At 52.7% G+C, this 17,140-nt stretch overlaps 1 protein-coding gene across 6 annotated transcripts in view; it reads left to right on the top strand.

Moving 5' to 3' along the window:
* P2RY2 (purinergic receptor P2Y2) overlaps nt 1-10,670 on the top strand; it is an 82,864-nt gene extending 72,194 nt beyond the window's left edge. For all 6 annotated transcript variants that reach the window (XM_082749768.1, XM_082749767.1, XM_082749763.1 and 3 more), the window contains 2 exons: nt 2,918-2,986; nt 3,267-10,670. In XM_082749768.1, the coding sequence (XP_082605894.1) occupies nt 3,271-4,404 (1,134 nt within the window). In that variant the 5' untranslated portion in view covers nt 2,918-2,986; nt 3,267-3,270 and the 3' untranslated portion in view covers nt 4,405-10,670. The remainder of the gene's footprint in view (nt 1-2,917; nt 2,987-3,266) is intronic.
* The last annotated feature ends 6,470 nt before the right edge of the window (nt 10,671-17,140 follow it).

Below are 17,140 nucleotides of genomic sequence, written 5' to 3'. Positions count from 1 at the left end.
AGGACCAGGAACTCCTGATCCAGGCTGACCCCATGACCTGAACCAGGGATGAACAAGATGAAAGAATGTGTTTGGCTCAGACAGCTGACGCACCTCCAGAATGCCTGGGTCCAGTTCCCCTCCCCCTGGCATTTCCCTGGCCTGGCCGGAGAATGGTAGGCCTCCTGAAATTGAGAGGCAGTCCAGGTGCCTGCCTAGGGCAGGAGGAGGACTAGGCCTCAGGTGGTCTGGTCCCCAGGAGGCCAGCGAGGGTAGGCAGCTGAGAAATCTGTGTCAGGGCCACTTTGGGAGGCCCTCAGAGGGATAAGGGAAAGAAGAGCCACTGTCATAAGGTTCAGCCTCCCCTGGACCCCTGTATCCTTTTGTGCTTGCTTCATTAATTCATTCACTCGTTCTCTCATTCGTGTCATACCTGCTCTGGATCAGGCCTCTTCCTGGGTGATTGGGACAGAGAAAAGAATCAGATGGACGCAGCCTTCTAGGAGCACCTGGAATGTGTTGGGGTAGAGGGTGGAAAGACAGATTGCCAACAGGGTGTGAGGAACGTCGGGGATGGTGGAGGGTCAGAGCTTCAGAGACGAGGTGACATTTGAGAAGAGCCTGGAGGGGTGAGCAGGATGGGGTACAGTGCAAGTGGGTTCTGGGAGGGCTTTCCAGGCAGAAAGAACAGCTTAAGCAAAGGTAGGGAAGCCTGGCAGGGCACTTACAAGGCAGGACCAGCCAGAACTGGGCACAGAGGGGCTGGCGAGTGGTGTTGGACAAAGTTAGGTGGGAACTGGGGGTGAGACCCCGAGGACATTGGGGGTAAGGAGAGGCAGAGTGGAGGGCCAAGGGAGAGGACTGGGGATTTGGCTATCTTTATAAGCAGGAGCTGGGGGGCCAGCCAGTGGAGGGACAGGGCAGGCAGGTTCATTCTGGATGGAGGCCATGGCAATGGAGTCCCCAGCTGGCCTGAGTGGGTGGAGGCCCGGATGTCTTAAAACAGGTGGAAAGGGCAGTTTCCTTGGTTCAGGAGAGACTTAGGGAAGTCCCCACCCATCTCACTAGCATCAGAAATTCCACCTTTAGGGATTAGCCAGAAAACTTTTGTGTAGAGATACTGTAGTTTGGGGGTGGGTGGGGGTGGGGCGTGGGGGAGAGGGCCCTGACCCAGAGGAGAGACCGGCCAGACCTCAGCATGGTCATATCTGACAAGGAGTGCCTCTCTCCCCATACCTGCTCCTCCTCCCCACCCCTGAGCCAGGCATCCCACCAGCCTCCCTCTCCTAACCCTCCCCTCCCCAAACTCCCTCTGGGCTAGTTTCTCCCCTCTCAGCGTCCCCAGGCCTGCCCCCAGCCTGGGCCTTAACATCACTCCCCTAGCCAACTACACCCCGCTGTTGCACAGCCTTCGGTGAAGACCTGTCTCTCCTCCTCTGGTGACCTGAGAGGGCTTCCCGAAGATTCAGGAGAAGGCCACTGTACCAGAGCGAGGAGCAGAGTTCTCTCCAGAGAATAGGCAGGAGCCACAGAGGGTTTCAAGCAAAGGAATGATTTTGTCTTTACAAAGACTCCTCTGGATTGGGGGGAACTGAGGCTAGAGAGGCAGGGAGGGTGAAGGCAGCATGGGCAGTGTGGAGCAGGGGTGGGATACAGGAAATGCTTTGATGCCAGGTCCTGAGTCCTGGCTCTAGGCCAGAGGGGTCCCAGCAGGCCAGCCCTAACTAGAGTTCCCCCTGGCGGGGGTGCTGCCCCTACTCAGTTGGCATCACGTAACCTCCCTGTCTCCTCACCCTGGGTCAGCCCTGCCTCCTCGAGGAGGAACCTGCATCTCTGAGAGGTACACACTCCCTTCTTCCTGTTTGCACATTTGCTGACAACAGGAGACACATAAGATTCTGGGGTTGGGGGTATGGGGCATGGGCAGAGAAGGGAAACTGAGGGAACTATGCGTCTTTCAGCCCCCTAATCTCAACCTCAGGGAGCCTGAACTATTGCTTCTAGGCTGGGCAGGAAGCTAAGAGGCCTAAGAGAGTGAGTGTTCCCGGCCCTACAGAATCCTCAAGTCCCAGCCTCTCAGGACCTCAGGTTCCAAAAGGAAGGGAATTGTACAGTCCCAGACTCCTAGGATAGGGAGAATTCACATGTCATCTCCTCTCTCTGTCCTCCCAGACACACCCACACACAGGACACAAGCCTTTCCGCAGACTCTGCTAGAAGAGCCTTTTACCCCCTAAACAGGGAGTTCACTACCTCCTTCCTGTGACCCCTTCCATTGTGGGGTGGATCTGGATAGGAAATGTAGGCATCCCTAGCTATGTGACCTAGGCCAAATTATTTTAATGACCTGTATCTTAGACTTTCATATTTTTTTATAGGAAGAAACTATGGTTTTTATTTTTTTAGGATTTTATGTATTAGAGAGAGAGTTCATAAGCAGTGGGGAGGGTCAGAGAGAGAAGCTGACTTCCTGGTGAGCAGGGAGCCGCTTGATGTGGGGCTTGATCCCAGGACCTAGGATCATGACCTGAGCCAAAGGCAGAGGCTTAACTGACTGAGCCACCCAGAAGCCCCTAAAGGAAAGAACTTTCTAATGCTTCCAGGAAAGTAGGGACTACCTACTGGCCAGAAACGCTTCAGCAGGCAGTGGACGCTGGGTGTGGGCCAAGCAGCCATCCTTAGAGACCCTTTTCTGTGAATCTGAGATGACACTGCAGTGGGACCCCCTCATCTCCTCAGATTCTAGAGCTCAGGGTCCTTGATCTAGAACTCTGTGCTCCTGAGGTTCTAGAGCAGGGTGGCCAAGCTTTTTTTAAGGCCAGGTGGTAGTTTTTTAGGCTTTCAGAAACATACAGTCTTTGTTACAACCGTTCAACTCTTCATAAATAGATGGGTATGACTGTGTTCCAGTCAAGTTTTTGTTTTGTTTTGTTTTCAGAAACAGACTGGTAAGCTGCCTCTGGCCCTCCGGATGTAGTTTGCCTATCCCTGTCCTGAAGTTTTAGAGGTATGTGGCCCTGATACTCATGGAACTCACACATTCTCGAAGTTCTTGGGTCCCACGGTTCTGGGCCCTCTGGGTCGGGGAGAGAGCCAGGTCAAATGGTTACAAAGGCCTGGAACCTGGTTGGGCAGATCTGAACCAAGGGGCTCTGTGGGTGCGCGTGGTCCTTCATGGCCCCCATCGGGTGGGTGTGTCAGGGCTCCCCCCCCCCCCAGCCCCGCTCATGACCCTGATAGCTCTTCTCTTTCCCCGCCCCCACCCCCGCCATCCCCCTCCCTCTCAGGGCGATGGCCACAGGCCTGGGCCGTTGGAACAGCACTGCCAATGACTCCTGGGAAGGGGACGAGCTGGGCTACAAGTGCCGTTTCAATGAGGACTTCAAGTATGTGCTGCTGCCCGTGTCCTATGGCGTGGTGTGCGTGCTGGGGCTGTGTCTGAACGCCGCGGCGCTCTACATCTTCCTGTGCCGCCTCAAGACGTGGAACGCATCCACCACGTACATGTTCCACCTGGCCGTGTGCGATGCGCTCTACGCCGCATCCCTACCACTGCTGGTCTACTACTACGCGCGCGGCGACCACTGGCCCTTCAGCACGGTGCTGTGCAAGCTCGTGCGCTTCCTCTTCTACACCAACCTGTACTGCAGCATCCTCTTTCTCACGTGCATCAGCCTGCACCGCTGCCTGGGGGTCCTGCGGCCGCTGCGCTCGCTGCGCTGGGGCCGCGCGCGCTACGCCCGCCGGGTGGCGGCCGCCGTGTGGGTGCTGGTGCTGGCCTGCCAGTCCCCCGTGCTCTACTTCGTCACCACCAGCGCACGTGGTGACCGCATCACCTGCCACGACACGTCCGCGCCCGAGCTCTTCGGACAGTTCGTGGCCTACAGCTCCGTGATGCTGGGGCTGCTCTTCGCTGTGCCCTTTGCCACCATCCTGGTGTGCTACGTGCTCATGGCTCGGCGGCTGCTGAAGCCAGCCTATGGGACATCGGGAGGCCTGCCTCGGGCCAAGCGCAAGTCGGTGCGCACCATCGCGGTGGTGCTGGCAGTCTTCGCGCTCTGCTTCCTGCCCTTCCACGTCACGCGCACTCTCTACTACTCCTTCCGCTCACTGGACCTCAGCTGCCACACCCTCAATGCAGTCAACATGGCCTACAAGATCACGCGACCGCTTGCCAGTGCCAACAGCTGCCTGGACCCTGTGCTCTACTTCCTGGCCGGGCAGAGGCTCGTGCGCTTTGCCCGAGATGCCAAGCCGCCCACCGACCCCACTCCGGTGGCCCCAGCTCGCCGCAGAGTGGGCCTGCGCAGGTCGGACCGGACTGACATCAAGAGGACCAGAGACGTATCGACCAGCAGTGAGGACTCTAGGCGGACAGAGTCGACACCAGCTAGTGGTGAGAACACTAAGGACATCCGGCTGTAGGACCTGAGCCCCTCAGGCCTGTGCAAGTTCATATGGGGGCTGGGGCTGTAGGGGCTAGGACTTCTGCAGATGCGATATTCTCCCTAGATAGGGCCCCATTAGTGACTCATGCCTGATGGTCAAGGGAGCCGTGACCTCAGTGCTCTGTCATTTGGCAGGGGCTCAGAATGCTGTCTGTGGCCCAGAGATCTCAACAGTCCCTAGGATGCCTGTCACAATTTGTGTGTGTGAGTTGGGGAATAGAGCTTCAAGAAAGGCAAGGGTAAGACCCCTGGCCTGGCTCCCACACAGATAGCTGGCGGTGCCTGCCAGGTCAGATCAAGGCTTGATCAAAGCCTGATGAAGTCAAATGGAGAACCGGGCCCAGAGGGGAAAGTGACTTACCAAGGTCACAGTCTTGGCCTGAGCCACCTAGGAGGGACAGGGTTACAGGCTGACCAAAGGACCCTGGTAAGGTGCCAGGACTGAGCCAGAGCTTCCTGCAGAGGGGTCTAGGGCAGGTCTGGATGGTTCTTTCCTCTGAGGAGGAGCCCCATCCTGAATGATGAACGAAACGTCAGGGAACTGATGTCAGAAACCCAGCTGGAGGCTCCCCTGGGCTGGGAGCCAGTTTGAGGCTGTAATTTGTACTGACGTGTTTGTTACCTACTGCGTTGTGCCCTGTTGTGTGGTTTGAGGATGACGATACAGCCTAAGAAGCTCTCACCAGCCACATTGGGGTCCTTTCTCCAGCCTGTACTCCTCTGCCACCTGCCCTCCCATTAGCTGCCTCAGCAGACAGGAGTCAGGTGGGGTCCTGTCCTTGGGATCCCCCCACTTTAGGGCTCAATGGCTATGACCAGTCATGTGCTGCTAAATGCTAAACCATCTAACTGATTCTCCAGGGGGTGAGGGGAGCCCCCTTATTTGTAGCCTTGCCAACAGCATTGGTGCAGATAAACTCCTGCCTTGGCCAGTTTCAGACTACTAATGTGACATCAACCTCCTTTCACAGTTCCTGAGAATGTAACACTTGGCTCTTGCAAGCAGAGCCAAGAGGCTCCAGCACACCATAGATAACACTGCGTGGTTGGGGCTGTGGACCACTGGGTCAGAGAGGCTGCCTGGGCTCTCTGACCCAGTGGGGGACACACCTGGGCTGTAGCTTCTGAGAAAAGCAGTTTATCAGAGAACATCCAGATGCAGGGTGCATCTTGGGCAAAGACATGGGGACAAGAAAGCAGGGTATGCAGGAACTGGAAGCAGGCCAGGCAGCCAGTGCCTAGGCTCACGGCAGGAATGAGGCTGGGGTTGGATCACGAGGATAGCAAGACAGGGCTCCCTCCTTGCCTTTCCCTGAGGTTTCTTTCGCACAGGCGCTAAGTATGGGAGAGATTCATTTCTCTTCCTGTCCATTCCTCTGTCTCTTGGGAAAATCCAGCTATGTGGCATAATAGTTTGTGCTTAGCCTGGGTCAGGGCTTAGGGTGAGGGAGATCTTTCTCACCTGTGACAGATTCTGGGCCCACCCAGCACTACTGTGGAGATTTGTAGAACTCAGATGAACAGGGCCCAGCTCAGCTTTAGGACAGGGGTAGGGCAAAGCTGACAGGACTCACTCTTAATCTCAAATGTAAAGACTCACTCCCTCCCTCGGGGACACCCCCTGCCCTATCAGCCCATTCTGCCTGAGAGAAGATTCTTTTCTCACCCAAATTCTGCCTCCCTCTTATGACTTCTTCACCCTTCCCACTCTACTTTGTCAGAACAGAGCACCCTCTCCTCAAGAGTTTGAGTCTAGCTCCACAGCTCCCTGATGCAGCAGGGACCCATCAAAAGCCAGGATCCAGAAAAATTATTCTGGATTGCAATGGTAGTGATGTGCTCAAAGTAGTGTGAAATGCTCACCTCCCACATTCTAGGTCCTATACTTCTGTTAATGTGACCGGAGACCCTGTGAGCTTTTTTGTGACTATTTTTTGCAGACTGTCCTTGAGCCTTTCCTGCAGGCCCAAGCCTGTCTCTTTCCTACCAGCTGCTGCTCAGGCTGAACCCCATCCTAGTTATAGGAATCCCATGCCCAGGTAAGATTACACCTAAGAGTGTAAATGCTGGGCTCTGATTCCCTTGGTCCTGCTTAGACCCAGAGGCAAGAGGTTGTACACCATGATTCTGGGGGCTCCTGAGTGTGCATCTGTGGTTGGGGGTAGGCCCAAGTACCCTTAGTCCCCATTCTTTCATGTTCTTCCATCTACTCCTCAAGTGGCTGTCCTGGAGACCCTGAGAACCCAGGGCCCTACAGCACATGGAGCCAACACTATGACCTAGCCCCAGGAGGTCTTCCTTGAACCAGCACATTCTCAGCACGAAGGACCTGGGAAAGGAGGGCCTTACCATCTAATCCAGTGTCAGACACTGTGTTTGGGGGGGGGGGAGTGCAGAGAGACTCTAAGGGAACGAGGATCAGGCCCAGGGTTCCACCCGTGGACCCCAATAAGACTGTCTGACCCCTCGATGTGGACGTCTGTCCTTGCTGCTCAGTGCCTAGACCATCCACCTAGTGGGTGAGGTTCTGACCCCTGCCTTGTGCTATTTTCAGCTGGAGTGAGAGCAGGATTTTCCACTCCCAGCCCCTGACTATTGTCCAGTAGTGACGTGGGGGGACCTGCCTGCTCTCAAAATATATCCTCTTACTCACTGGGCCTCCCTGCTCCCTCCCAACTACCCCACCTCCTTGCCCTGACATCACTTCCTGGGGCTGTTGACTCTTGAAGGCCACTGTGAAAGGGCATAGTCACCTGATGGGGACCCTGGGGATTATCCAGCCCAGCAGTAGACTTGAGAGGGGTGGGGCCTGCCCCAAGGTCACTCAGCCGGTCAGCATGGAGCCTGGATGTGTGCCAGCAGCTCAGGCTGTCGCTGCTGCTCTGCTCCCCTTAGTTCAGGTCCATGCCTTAGTGGGATTCCTGTCATCACCCCTGCTGCCCTAGCACCTTCCCCTCCCCCCACCACATGGAGCTGGTGGGTAGAGCTGTGGCACTGAAGCTCTGAGGCCTGGGTCATAGAAGAGAAGGGGAGCAGTGGGCAGGGAGGTAAAGGTCTGCTGTCCTCCCTGCAGTGGCTAGTCTCGGTGAGCTTGGTGCATCCAGGACAGGGGCCCTGGCATGTGAGGGATCTCTGCCCCAGGCGGGGGTTGGGCAGGTATCCCAGGGCTCAAGAGGAAGGTCAGGCCCCCAGAACTACTACTCTGTCACCACCCTGTCACAGCAGACTTGAGCTCTTCTGTTCTGAGTCAAGCTCATGAGGAAGGATACTCCTGTATTAACTCACGTCCCAGGCACCTCTCATCGCTCTAATTTATTCTTCCCCATGACTGTGTGAAATAGACATTATCATCCCCATTTAGCGGAAGAGGAGACAGGCCATGAGATGTGAGGACTTGCTCCAGGTTATACAGGCAGCCAGGGGTGAGTCAGGATGGAATCCGGGTCCATCAGATAGATTAGTTCCCTTTCCGGCATCCCAGGCTGCTTGTAGTCCCTGCTGGGCAGGAGGGTGTGTAATCAGCCCTCCCTGGGATTCGAGCTGGAAGGGGCATTGTAGTGGGGGTGGGGAGCCTTTACCACTGCTGCCCGAGTGGGGTCTCTGCGTCTTGCAGCTGTGGCGCCTCCGGCAAGTTACTGAATCTTGCTGGGCCTCCGTTTTCTCATCTCTGAAAGAACATCCTCCCTCCCACACTGGGCATTGGATTGATAACGCATGAAACACTTCAAACAGTCCCAGGCACTGGGTAAGCATTTCCACGGCTGGCACAGTGCCAAGGTGAGGCCAGGCCAAGCGGCTGGACCCTGTCCTCGTGGAGTTGACATAACAGTGTAGAACCACGCTAGGATGCATTATGGGAGGAGAGGAATGTCCAGCCAGTGAGCCACAGTGGGCCTCCCGTGACCAACGCTTCCCAGGATGGAGCAGGAGGAAAGCAGGTCTACCCTGGGGTAAGGTGTGAGAACTCCCTCTGTCCTGCTTGGCACTAGGTGGCCCTCAGGTCCATGGGCCTGTGTGTGTGTGTGTAGAATCTTATTGCCAGGCTGTGAGAGGGCAGCATGCAGAGGCAAGAGGGGGAGGAGGAGGGAGGGCATTGATACCAAATTCTGGAGCCAGCCCCTGTGGTTCAGGATGCTCCCACTCGCCATGGCAACAGGCTTAGTCATTTCTCCCTACGTGATGGTTGCCATTATGGGGTGCTGTAACAACTACTTCGTTCAACCAAGACCCCGGAGACGCAGACCAGCTGGGAGCTGGGCCAGAGCAAGCAACAGATGGGCAACTTTGCTGTGTGGCCAGAGGCTAGCTGCCTACCCTCTCTGGGCCACTCTCTGGAGATTGGATCCCTTGCCTCCCAAGTCCCAGTTCTCCTGCCTCAGGGCATCAGCCACTTTGCTCTTCAGCAAAGGCACAACTAACAGTTGCTCCCCCAGGCATTCTCCCAGCCCCCTGGGCTCTCAGTTCTGAGGGCTAGAGTTGGCAGCAATTCTCCCCTGGCATCAAGTGACAGGAAAAGCGACTCCATGGGCACCCCTTGGGAACTTGGAGCAGAGCTGGTCCACTGTTTAATGGCCCTGCCCCTTGCAGATGGAGGGTGGGAGAGGTGTTTGCCTTGCCAAGTGGTATGTGCAAGCAGGTGGGGGGGAGATGAACTCCCGAAGCCGCCCTCTCCTCCTCTCCCCTGTGCACCAGATGTCTTGGGGAATCCCTTCTCTCTGGGCCTCAGCTTCCCCATCTGCCATGAGGCTTGGCTCTGCCCAGCTGCTCTTCCTCCAGTACAGGCTTCCTGAGCTTACCTCCGTCTTGGCTCTCGTTCAGCCAGGTGTCCAGTCTCAGCCCTGTCCCAGCAGGAACAATGGATGGGGCTGGGCCAGTCAGTCATGGCCCCAGACTCAGTCCCCAAGGGCTCACCCTGGACTATTTTCAGCTGTTGGAGATGGAGTCAGAAAAGGGTTTTCCACTCCCAGCACAATGGCTGCCCTGGACCATTGTCCTGCAGTGACCAGGAGATCTGCCTGCCCAAAAATAGCTTCCCTGCCCCTACTCCCTGGGTGTCCCCACCTCGACGTGGCTTCCCTCTTAGCTCCCAAAGGCTGTTGTGAAGCAGCGCATGAGTCCCCTGGAAGGCAGGACTGGTTGGAATCCGTTTTCCTTCCTGGCAGGGACCCCGGGGATGGTTTGGCTGCTTAGAGGGACAAGAGGCCCAGAGAGAGCTGTGCCTTGCCTAAGGCCACACAGCAGTCAGCGTGGAGACTAGATGCTGCCCTCCTCAGCACCGGGCTGTGCCTTCTGAGAGCTCATCTTGGAGGAGGGCAGGTGGGCTTGCTGGAAAGAGGCCTGGGGGAGGTGGGTGGAAGGGGATGGATCTTGGGAACCTGGAGCACCCGATTCAATCCTCTTTTTACCAAATGTGGCTTTAGCTGGCACTGAATCCGGGCTTACCAAGCTGTGGCTCTGGGGAAAGGAGGAGTTGGGGGACCCAGGGAAGTCAAGGTAGGAGGAGTAGTGTTCTGTCCCAGCTTGGCTATCACCAGCTCTGTGAGCACAAATTCGATTTCTTTGTCTGCAAAATGGAACTGTTAATACTTCTTTTTCCAGTTTGCTGAACAGTGAGAATGCAGGCAGGCACAAACACTGCTCTTTTATTTTCCTATCAGTCCTGCCTACCCAATGTCTAATTTCCCTTTCCCATCCATAAACTGTTTATATGGTAAACTCCAAATAGTTGAGTCACTTGCAACAAAGTTCACTCCAGCTGAAGGTTCCAATCCCTACTTAATTTAATGCCCACCCCTCCTCTTCCCCAATGCTGGGGGGAGCCTTCTCCCCACTCCTTTGGGTCCCTCTCTCCTCTGGGTGTTGGGCAAGGTGGGGAAGAGGAAGGGGACCAGTGTGTCTTCCCCAGGACAGCCACAGCCCTTTCTTGCTGTCCTTGCTTCTCTGGCTATGACCACATGTCCATCAGTGCCTCTCTGCGTGGAGCCCTCCAAAAGCCAGCCCACACCTTTGTAAAGAATCTCTTCGTTCACCCAGTCTGAGTGTGCCTCACCTTCCTTGCTGAGACCCTTGGCTCCTATGCCCCAGTCTCCTGAGTGACTTTTCTAGAGCTCCCCTCTCCTGGCTTGGTTGACAGCTCACAACAGCAGGGATGTTTTCAAGGTCACTGAGCCCAGTGTTCAGCCTGTGGAATCAGCATGGAGGGTGGTATAGAGCTGGGGTAATAAACTCAGAGCAAGTGTCTGACCCCACTTGTTTTCGTGTTTCTGTCGAAAGTAGGGTATTTTACCCACTATGTATCTTCAGATTTATGTCCTGGAGCCAAATTCCAAATCAGCAGCCACATGAAAAGTCCCACCTCATTGTGGGATTAAACTGTTAGACCAGCCTTTGTGACCAAAGCAACTGCAAAATGCGGAGGAGGAAATTCAAAGCCTACTGCATGGTCACCACGCAGCCTGTGCTAATGCGTGTATGTGTGCGTGCATGTGTGTGTGTTTATGCCTGTGTTGAGTTGTCACATCTGTGTTCTAGGGAGAGTGCTGGGGGGAAGGGCAGCCCCCACAGACACCAAGTAGCAGAAGGGCTTCGGGTGGGTGGCCACCCTGGAGAAAGCAGAGGGAAGAGGGTCTGCCAGGAGGTCAAACTATTAGAAGGAGATGGGCTTGGAGGTGGCAGGAGGAGATGGGGAGTCTGGAGAGGACCCGGTGTGTGTGTGCGTCATGGCCCTATTAAGGTCTCTATTAATTTACCACTAAATCCCCAGCTGCCAGCTCTAGGGACCCCTTTCTGCTCCCCTCATTCCCCACTCTTCCTCCTTTTCCCCAGCTCCCATCCCTCCACACTCCCCCATTTTCCTCCTCTTTTTGGCTCCCTGTAACAAAGAGAAGCAAACAGGCCACTTCAGAGCATCAGACCTATCCTTTCTTGAGCGCTGGCTTTCCTCCTCCATGGCCTGTGCTTGGGCCACTATAGGTCCCCAGTTCGTGGATGCTGCCCTGCTGCCCCCTGGTGGCCAAAGTGGCTGCAGCTGCAGGCCCCGGGGCTGCGTTCCAGACCTTCCCCTGTGGAGTGATGAGAGGAAAAGGATCCTGCTGGCAGCCAAGTTGTTGGAGAGTGTGAGGCGAGGGTGGGACTGAGAATTGAAATAGGGAACACAGTTTGCAAAACATACACTGACTTGAAAAACAGGTAATAATACTTGATCAAGCCGTGCTGTCCATCTCAGACTATCTAAGTGCACACGTCATGTACCTGGACTCACAGATTCCAAGAGATGACTACAGACAAGCGGATCTAATTGTAACACTCCTGGAGGACTCCTGTATTCTCAACGTAGGAGTTACAGCAACTCTCTGCTTCTCAAATTCTGACCAATCTCTGACAAAGATCATCCTTGGACTAACTCCAACCCCCCATGATCCTATAAGCACCCTTCTGACCCCCCACTTTGTAGACACCCCAGAGATTCCCCCACTGTGAAATCTTTGCTCCATCAAATAAGAGGCCCAGATTTGTTGGCTGCAGGTGTGTTCGTGGTGGAGCTGCCGGCACTGACAAGAGATTCCTGCAGAAGGAGGGAGAGCAGCTGACAGTTCAGCTCTCTATTCCAGCCTACCCCCCATGCCCCAGGGGCTCTCAGGGACTGCCCCATGACCCATCACAGTATACTCTGGCGCCAGGACAAAGTGCAACACTGGGTGTTTTCTTTCTTCAGAGGAAGCACACCGTGTCCAGATGTTGGCTTTGTCAAGACAAGACTGAGGGGCAGACCCCACTGCTCCATTCTCCCAGCATTGCCCCCGACAGCCTCCCCAGTCTGAGGTTTCAAAGATGCTCCATTGACCCTCTCTGGTTCTTCCAGGAGCAGGGGCAGGGGTGTCCCTGAGGATGGTGCCATGATGTCCTCTGGCCATGTGTTTCCCTTTGACCTCCTGCTTACCTTCAGGGCCCCAGATGGGGTTCCCCACCTTCACAGGCTGTCAGGAAGGCACCCAAGCTCTGGTTTGGAGAACACAGCTGAGTGTTTGGGAGAGGGGTGAGAGGCCCTCCTAAGGGGCTTTCTCAGGCCTCTGCCCCCAGCCCTGCCCCATTCCAGTGCCTCCACCCCCACCAGAGCCCCTGACTTCTGGATGCCTCTAGAAGTCCTTGCCTCCTCACAGGGTAGCCTCTAAGACTCGACTCCACCTCCTGGGAGGTGCGACCAAGCTCAGCTGGTCCTCTTAGCCCCGTCAGAAGTCAGGGTCCAGCCACTGCAAAAGTGTTGTATGTAATTTGGATCCCACCAGCACATCAGTGCGTAAAATGCATCTGACTCTCAGGCATGTGGAAGGGGGGGAGTGGGAAGCACAAAGGGGAGCCAGCCCTCCAAGCCCCACCCTCACATCTTCGCTCTACACCTGCAGCCCTCACCCACAAGCTTTTCCTCCACCTGAATCCAGGTGCCTTCATTCACGACACTTAGAAAGCGCAGAAACCTTGGGCTGTTCCCATTTAAATCTTGGCTCTGCCACTAATTAATCAGATGATTAATGGTCATTTCAGTTTCCTCATAAAATTTACATTTTGTTGGTACTGTCTCTTTCTACTAGGGTGAAAGTTCCCAGAGGACAGGGGTCTTTGTCTATGTTGGTCACTAATTTATCCGCAGTGCCCAGAAAAATTACCTGGCAGATGGTAGGTGCACAAAAATTACTTGTTGCATGAATGAATGAATGAATGAACACCGAGCGATTCATAGTGAGGAAAAATGAGATAACCTCTATAAACTGTTTCGTAGAATATCTAGTACCAGTGAATACTCATTAGACATTAATGCCTTTCCTTTGCAAAACAGGTCAGATTAATTATTTCATGTAAGTTTCACAATGGCTCTTTGAGGCAAAAACATTATCGATTCATTCATCCACTTGTTCAACAAATATTTACACAGAGCCTATTCCTATATTCCAAGTATTGTTGTAGATAGTTAGAAATCATTAGTGATTAAAAGAACAAAGAGCCTTCCCTTGTGGAGTTCACATTCTGGGGGGGATGAGAGAGACAAAAAGCACCAGTCTTAATTAAATGTAAATTCCATGGTATGCTAGAAGGTGAACAGCGGAGCAGAAAGGGGGATTGGGAGGGTGGGCAGGTAGAGGGTAAGGGGCGGGGGTGGGATTTTAAAGAGAATGGTCAGGTGAAGCCTCAGGCGGTGCCCAAAAGAGGGCATTTGAGCAGACTTGTAGGAGGATTGGGAGTTAACAAAGGGGCTCCCACTGTCTGAGTAAGGAGGCTGTGACTGGGGTGCAGGCAGGAGTAGTGGAGGCCAGAGATGGGGGAATCTCGTAGGACATGGAATGAGGCAGAAAATCATGACAATCCAGCTTGCATTTTAGAAGGATCTGGCTAGGGGCACCAGGGTGGCTCAATCAGTTAAGCAGCTGACTCTTGATTTTGGCTCAGGTCATGATCTCAGTGTTGTGGGATGGAGCCCCATATTGGGCTCCAACACTCAACATGGAGCCTACTTGAGATTCTCCCTGTCCCTTTGCCCCATCCCTGCTCCCACTTGCTCCCTCTTTCTCTCTCTAAAAAAATTTTTAAAAAAGAAGGGCACCTGGGTGGCTCAGTGGGTTGAAGCCTCTGCCTTTGGCTCAGGTCGTGATCTCAGGGTCCTGGGATCAAGCCCCACATTGGGCTCTCTGCTCAGCAGGGAGACTGCTTCCTCCCTCTCTCTCTGCCTGCCTCTCTGCCTACTTGTGATCTCTGTCTGTCAAATACATCAATAAAAATATTTTAAAAAGTAAAAGAAGAAAAAGAAGGATCTGGCTGCCGTGTTGTGCATAAACCAGAGTGGGGTAAGAATCAAGCAGCAAGAGTAGGAAGGAGCTAATGCAGGAAGCTGGAAGAGAGATCTGGGATTGGGACCAGGTGGTAGCAATGGAGGTGGTGAGAAATGGACCAATGCCAGATGTATTTGGAAGGAACAACCAGTAGGATTCCTAATAGTTTTTCCTGCAAGGTTTGGCTGCCAATGAAACTGCAGTCCAGAGGAGATCTGGTGGGCTGGGACACACCCACAGGTCCCTGAGTGGGTAGAGAATGGGGCTCGGGATAGCAGGAAAGTCCTCAGGCATGGGGCAGTGTCTGGGGGAGGAACGGGAAGGGTGGGAGGAAGGGTTCTTCTGTTGCAGGAGGTCACAGATCAGCCCAGGGCAGCAGGGCATTGATTTGATCAATGGCCTTTTCCTCTTCCTGTGAATTCCCCAATGATGGCCTTTTAATTGGGTCCCTTTGTTCTAAGACGATAAGCTGAGCAGATGCCAGGGTATTTGCCTATTATTAAATAGATTAGAAAATGGCCCCATGTTTTGGGTTCTGGAAAATTCAGAACAGATGCGTGGCTTCTCTGAGAAGTAATCACAGGCTTCTGGTTGAGGACAGAGCCCACGCCAGGCATCTTGTTTTTGTCCTTGTCCCTGCATGGCTTACCGGCTAAGGGTCTCCTCCTCCTCCAAGACTCCCTTCAAAATCCCTCCTTAGGAAGCCTTGCTGATCACCCTCCCTGCCCCTGGCCTCACCAACCTGGGCAGAGAACTCTCACAGGTAGGATGAAAAATCCCTCAACCAAGAGCCTACCTCCAACAGAGGACATGGTCTAAGTGGGGGTTTTTAGGGAAGAAGGACACCCAAAAAGCATTTATATCACAAAAGTAAGTAAAAAACACTTTTCCGTTTCCCCCAATTCCTCCCTACAGAGCAGCTGGACTCCGAAGAAGGAGTGAGGGGTGGTACAGGCAGGGAGGGGAGGAGAGACGTTAAGTGTCAAATTCATATCATGTGTGAGGAAAGGAGAGCCCTCTTGCACTGTTGGTGCAGCCACTCTGGAAGACAGTATGGAGGTTCCTCAAAAAGTTAAAAATAGCACTACCCTACGATCCAGCAATCACACTGCTGGATGTTTACCCAAAGCATACAACACTAATTCAAAGGGGTACGTGCATCCTGATGTTTACAGCAGCATTATTATCTACAATAGCCAAATTATGGAAAGAACCCCAATATCCATCAGCTGATGAGTGGATAAAGATGTAGTATATACATACAATGGAATATTACTCAACCGTAAAAAGAAATGAAATCTTGCTATTTGCAACAACATGGACGGAGCTAGAGGGTATCATGTTAAATAAGTCAGTCCGAGAAAGATAAATGGCATAAGATTTCACTCATCTGTGGAATTTAAGAAGCAAAACAAATGAGCCAAGGGGGTAAAAAAGGAAGAGAGACAGACCGAACAGACTGTTAACTCTAGAGAACAAACTGATGGTTCCCAGAGGAGGGGAACGGGTGAAACAGGTGATGGGGATTAAGGAGGGCACTTGTCATGATGAGCACCAGGTGTGGAAGTGCTGAACCACTATACAACTGAAACTCATAGTACATTGTAACTAACTGTAATTTGAATAAAAACATTAAAAAATTAAGTGTGCAATTTGCCATTTAAAAAATTCATGTCGTGGGCAAGAGATGGAAACGTACACTTGCCTGGAGGAAAAGAAAACCCTTTCCTGCCGGTAACTCATTCAGACTGTTAAAAACAAACAAAAACGAACAACAACAACCAAAAAAACACTGGTTCCTTCCATGTTAGACATTGTCCACTGGTTTGTCGTGTGAAAGATGAAGATATAGTTTTCTTCCCTCATCCTCCCACTGCAATTTCTGGGCAAAACAATATTCAGTGCTTAACATTTTTATGACCTTGCAAGTATTGTTTGCAGTAACATAGCATTCTATGATTACATTTTCTTTCTTGCAGAACTTTTTTTGTTTTTCCTAGAATTAATAATTGTCTCACTGTATACCCTTAAGAGGGACATATGCTAAGGACAAAGACAATTACAAGGAAACCTTAAAGCAGTATTTGTAATCATATCATAAGTGGCCCTTGAGCACTAGAAATATGGTCCATCTGAATTGAGTTGTGCTGCAGGTATAAATACACAATGGGTTACAAAGACTTGGGTCCAAAAAAAAGTTGGTAAAAGACTAACTTTTTATATTGGTTGCATATTGAAATGGTAACACTTTGGATATAATGACTTAAATAAAATATATTACTAAAATAATTTCATTTTTTATTACTTTTCTAATGTGGCTCCTTGCATATTTGAAATTATACTATAGCTCGCATTGTGTTTCTGTCTAAATCTAGGCAGTGATTGTCAATGGCTGTCGACGGATGGAGCGGTCTCCTAGGATCTGGACTCACTGACCAATAGAACATCACAAAAAAGAGAACTAGATGTGGTGCAAAAAGAAGTACACACCACTACCTGTGAATTTTTTTTAAGATTTTTATTTATTTACTTATGTGCATGCACATGCGAGAATGAGAGCAAGTGGAGAAAGGGGCAGAGGGAGATGGACACCCCTCAATGAGGAGGGAGCCCAATGCGGGGCTCGATCCCAAGACCCTGGGATCACAACCCAAGCCATCCTGAGATCACAACCCGAACCATAGGATACACTTAACAACTGAGTCAAGATTCTGTATTTCTTTTTTTTTTTTTTAAGATTTTATTTATTTATTTGTCAGAGAGAGAGTGCACAAGGAGGCAGAGAGGCAGGCAGAGGCAGAGAGAGAAGAAGGCTCCCCACCAAGCCAGGAGCCCGATGTGGGACTTGATCCCAGGACCCTAGGATCATGACCTGAGCTGAAGGCAGTGGCT

This window comes from Mustela nivalis (genome assembly GCF_964662115.1).
Source record: "Mustela nivalis genome assembly, chromosome: 9".
Taxonomy (NCBI): domain Eukaryota; kingdom Metazoa; phylum Chordata; class Mammalia; order Carnivora; family Mustelidae; genus Mustela; species Mustela nivalis.
This window is presented reverse-complemented; position numbering and strand designations above follow the sequence as displayed.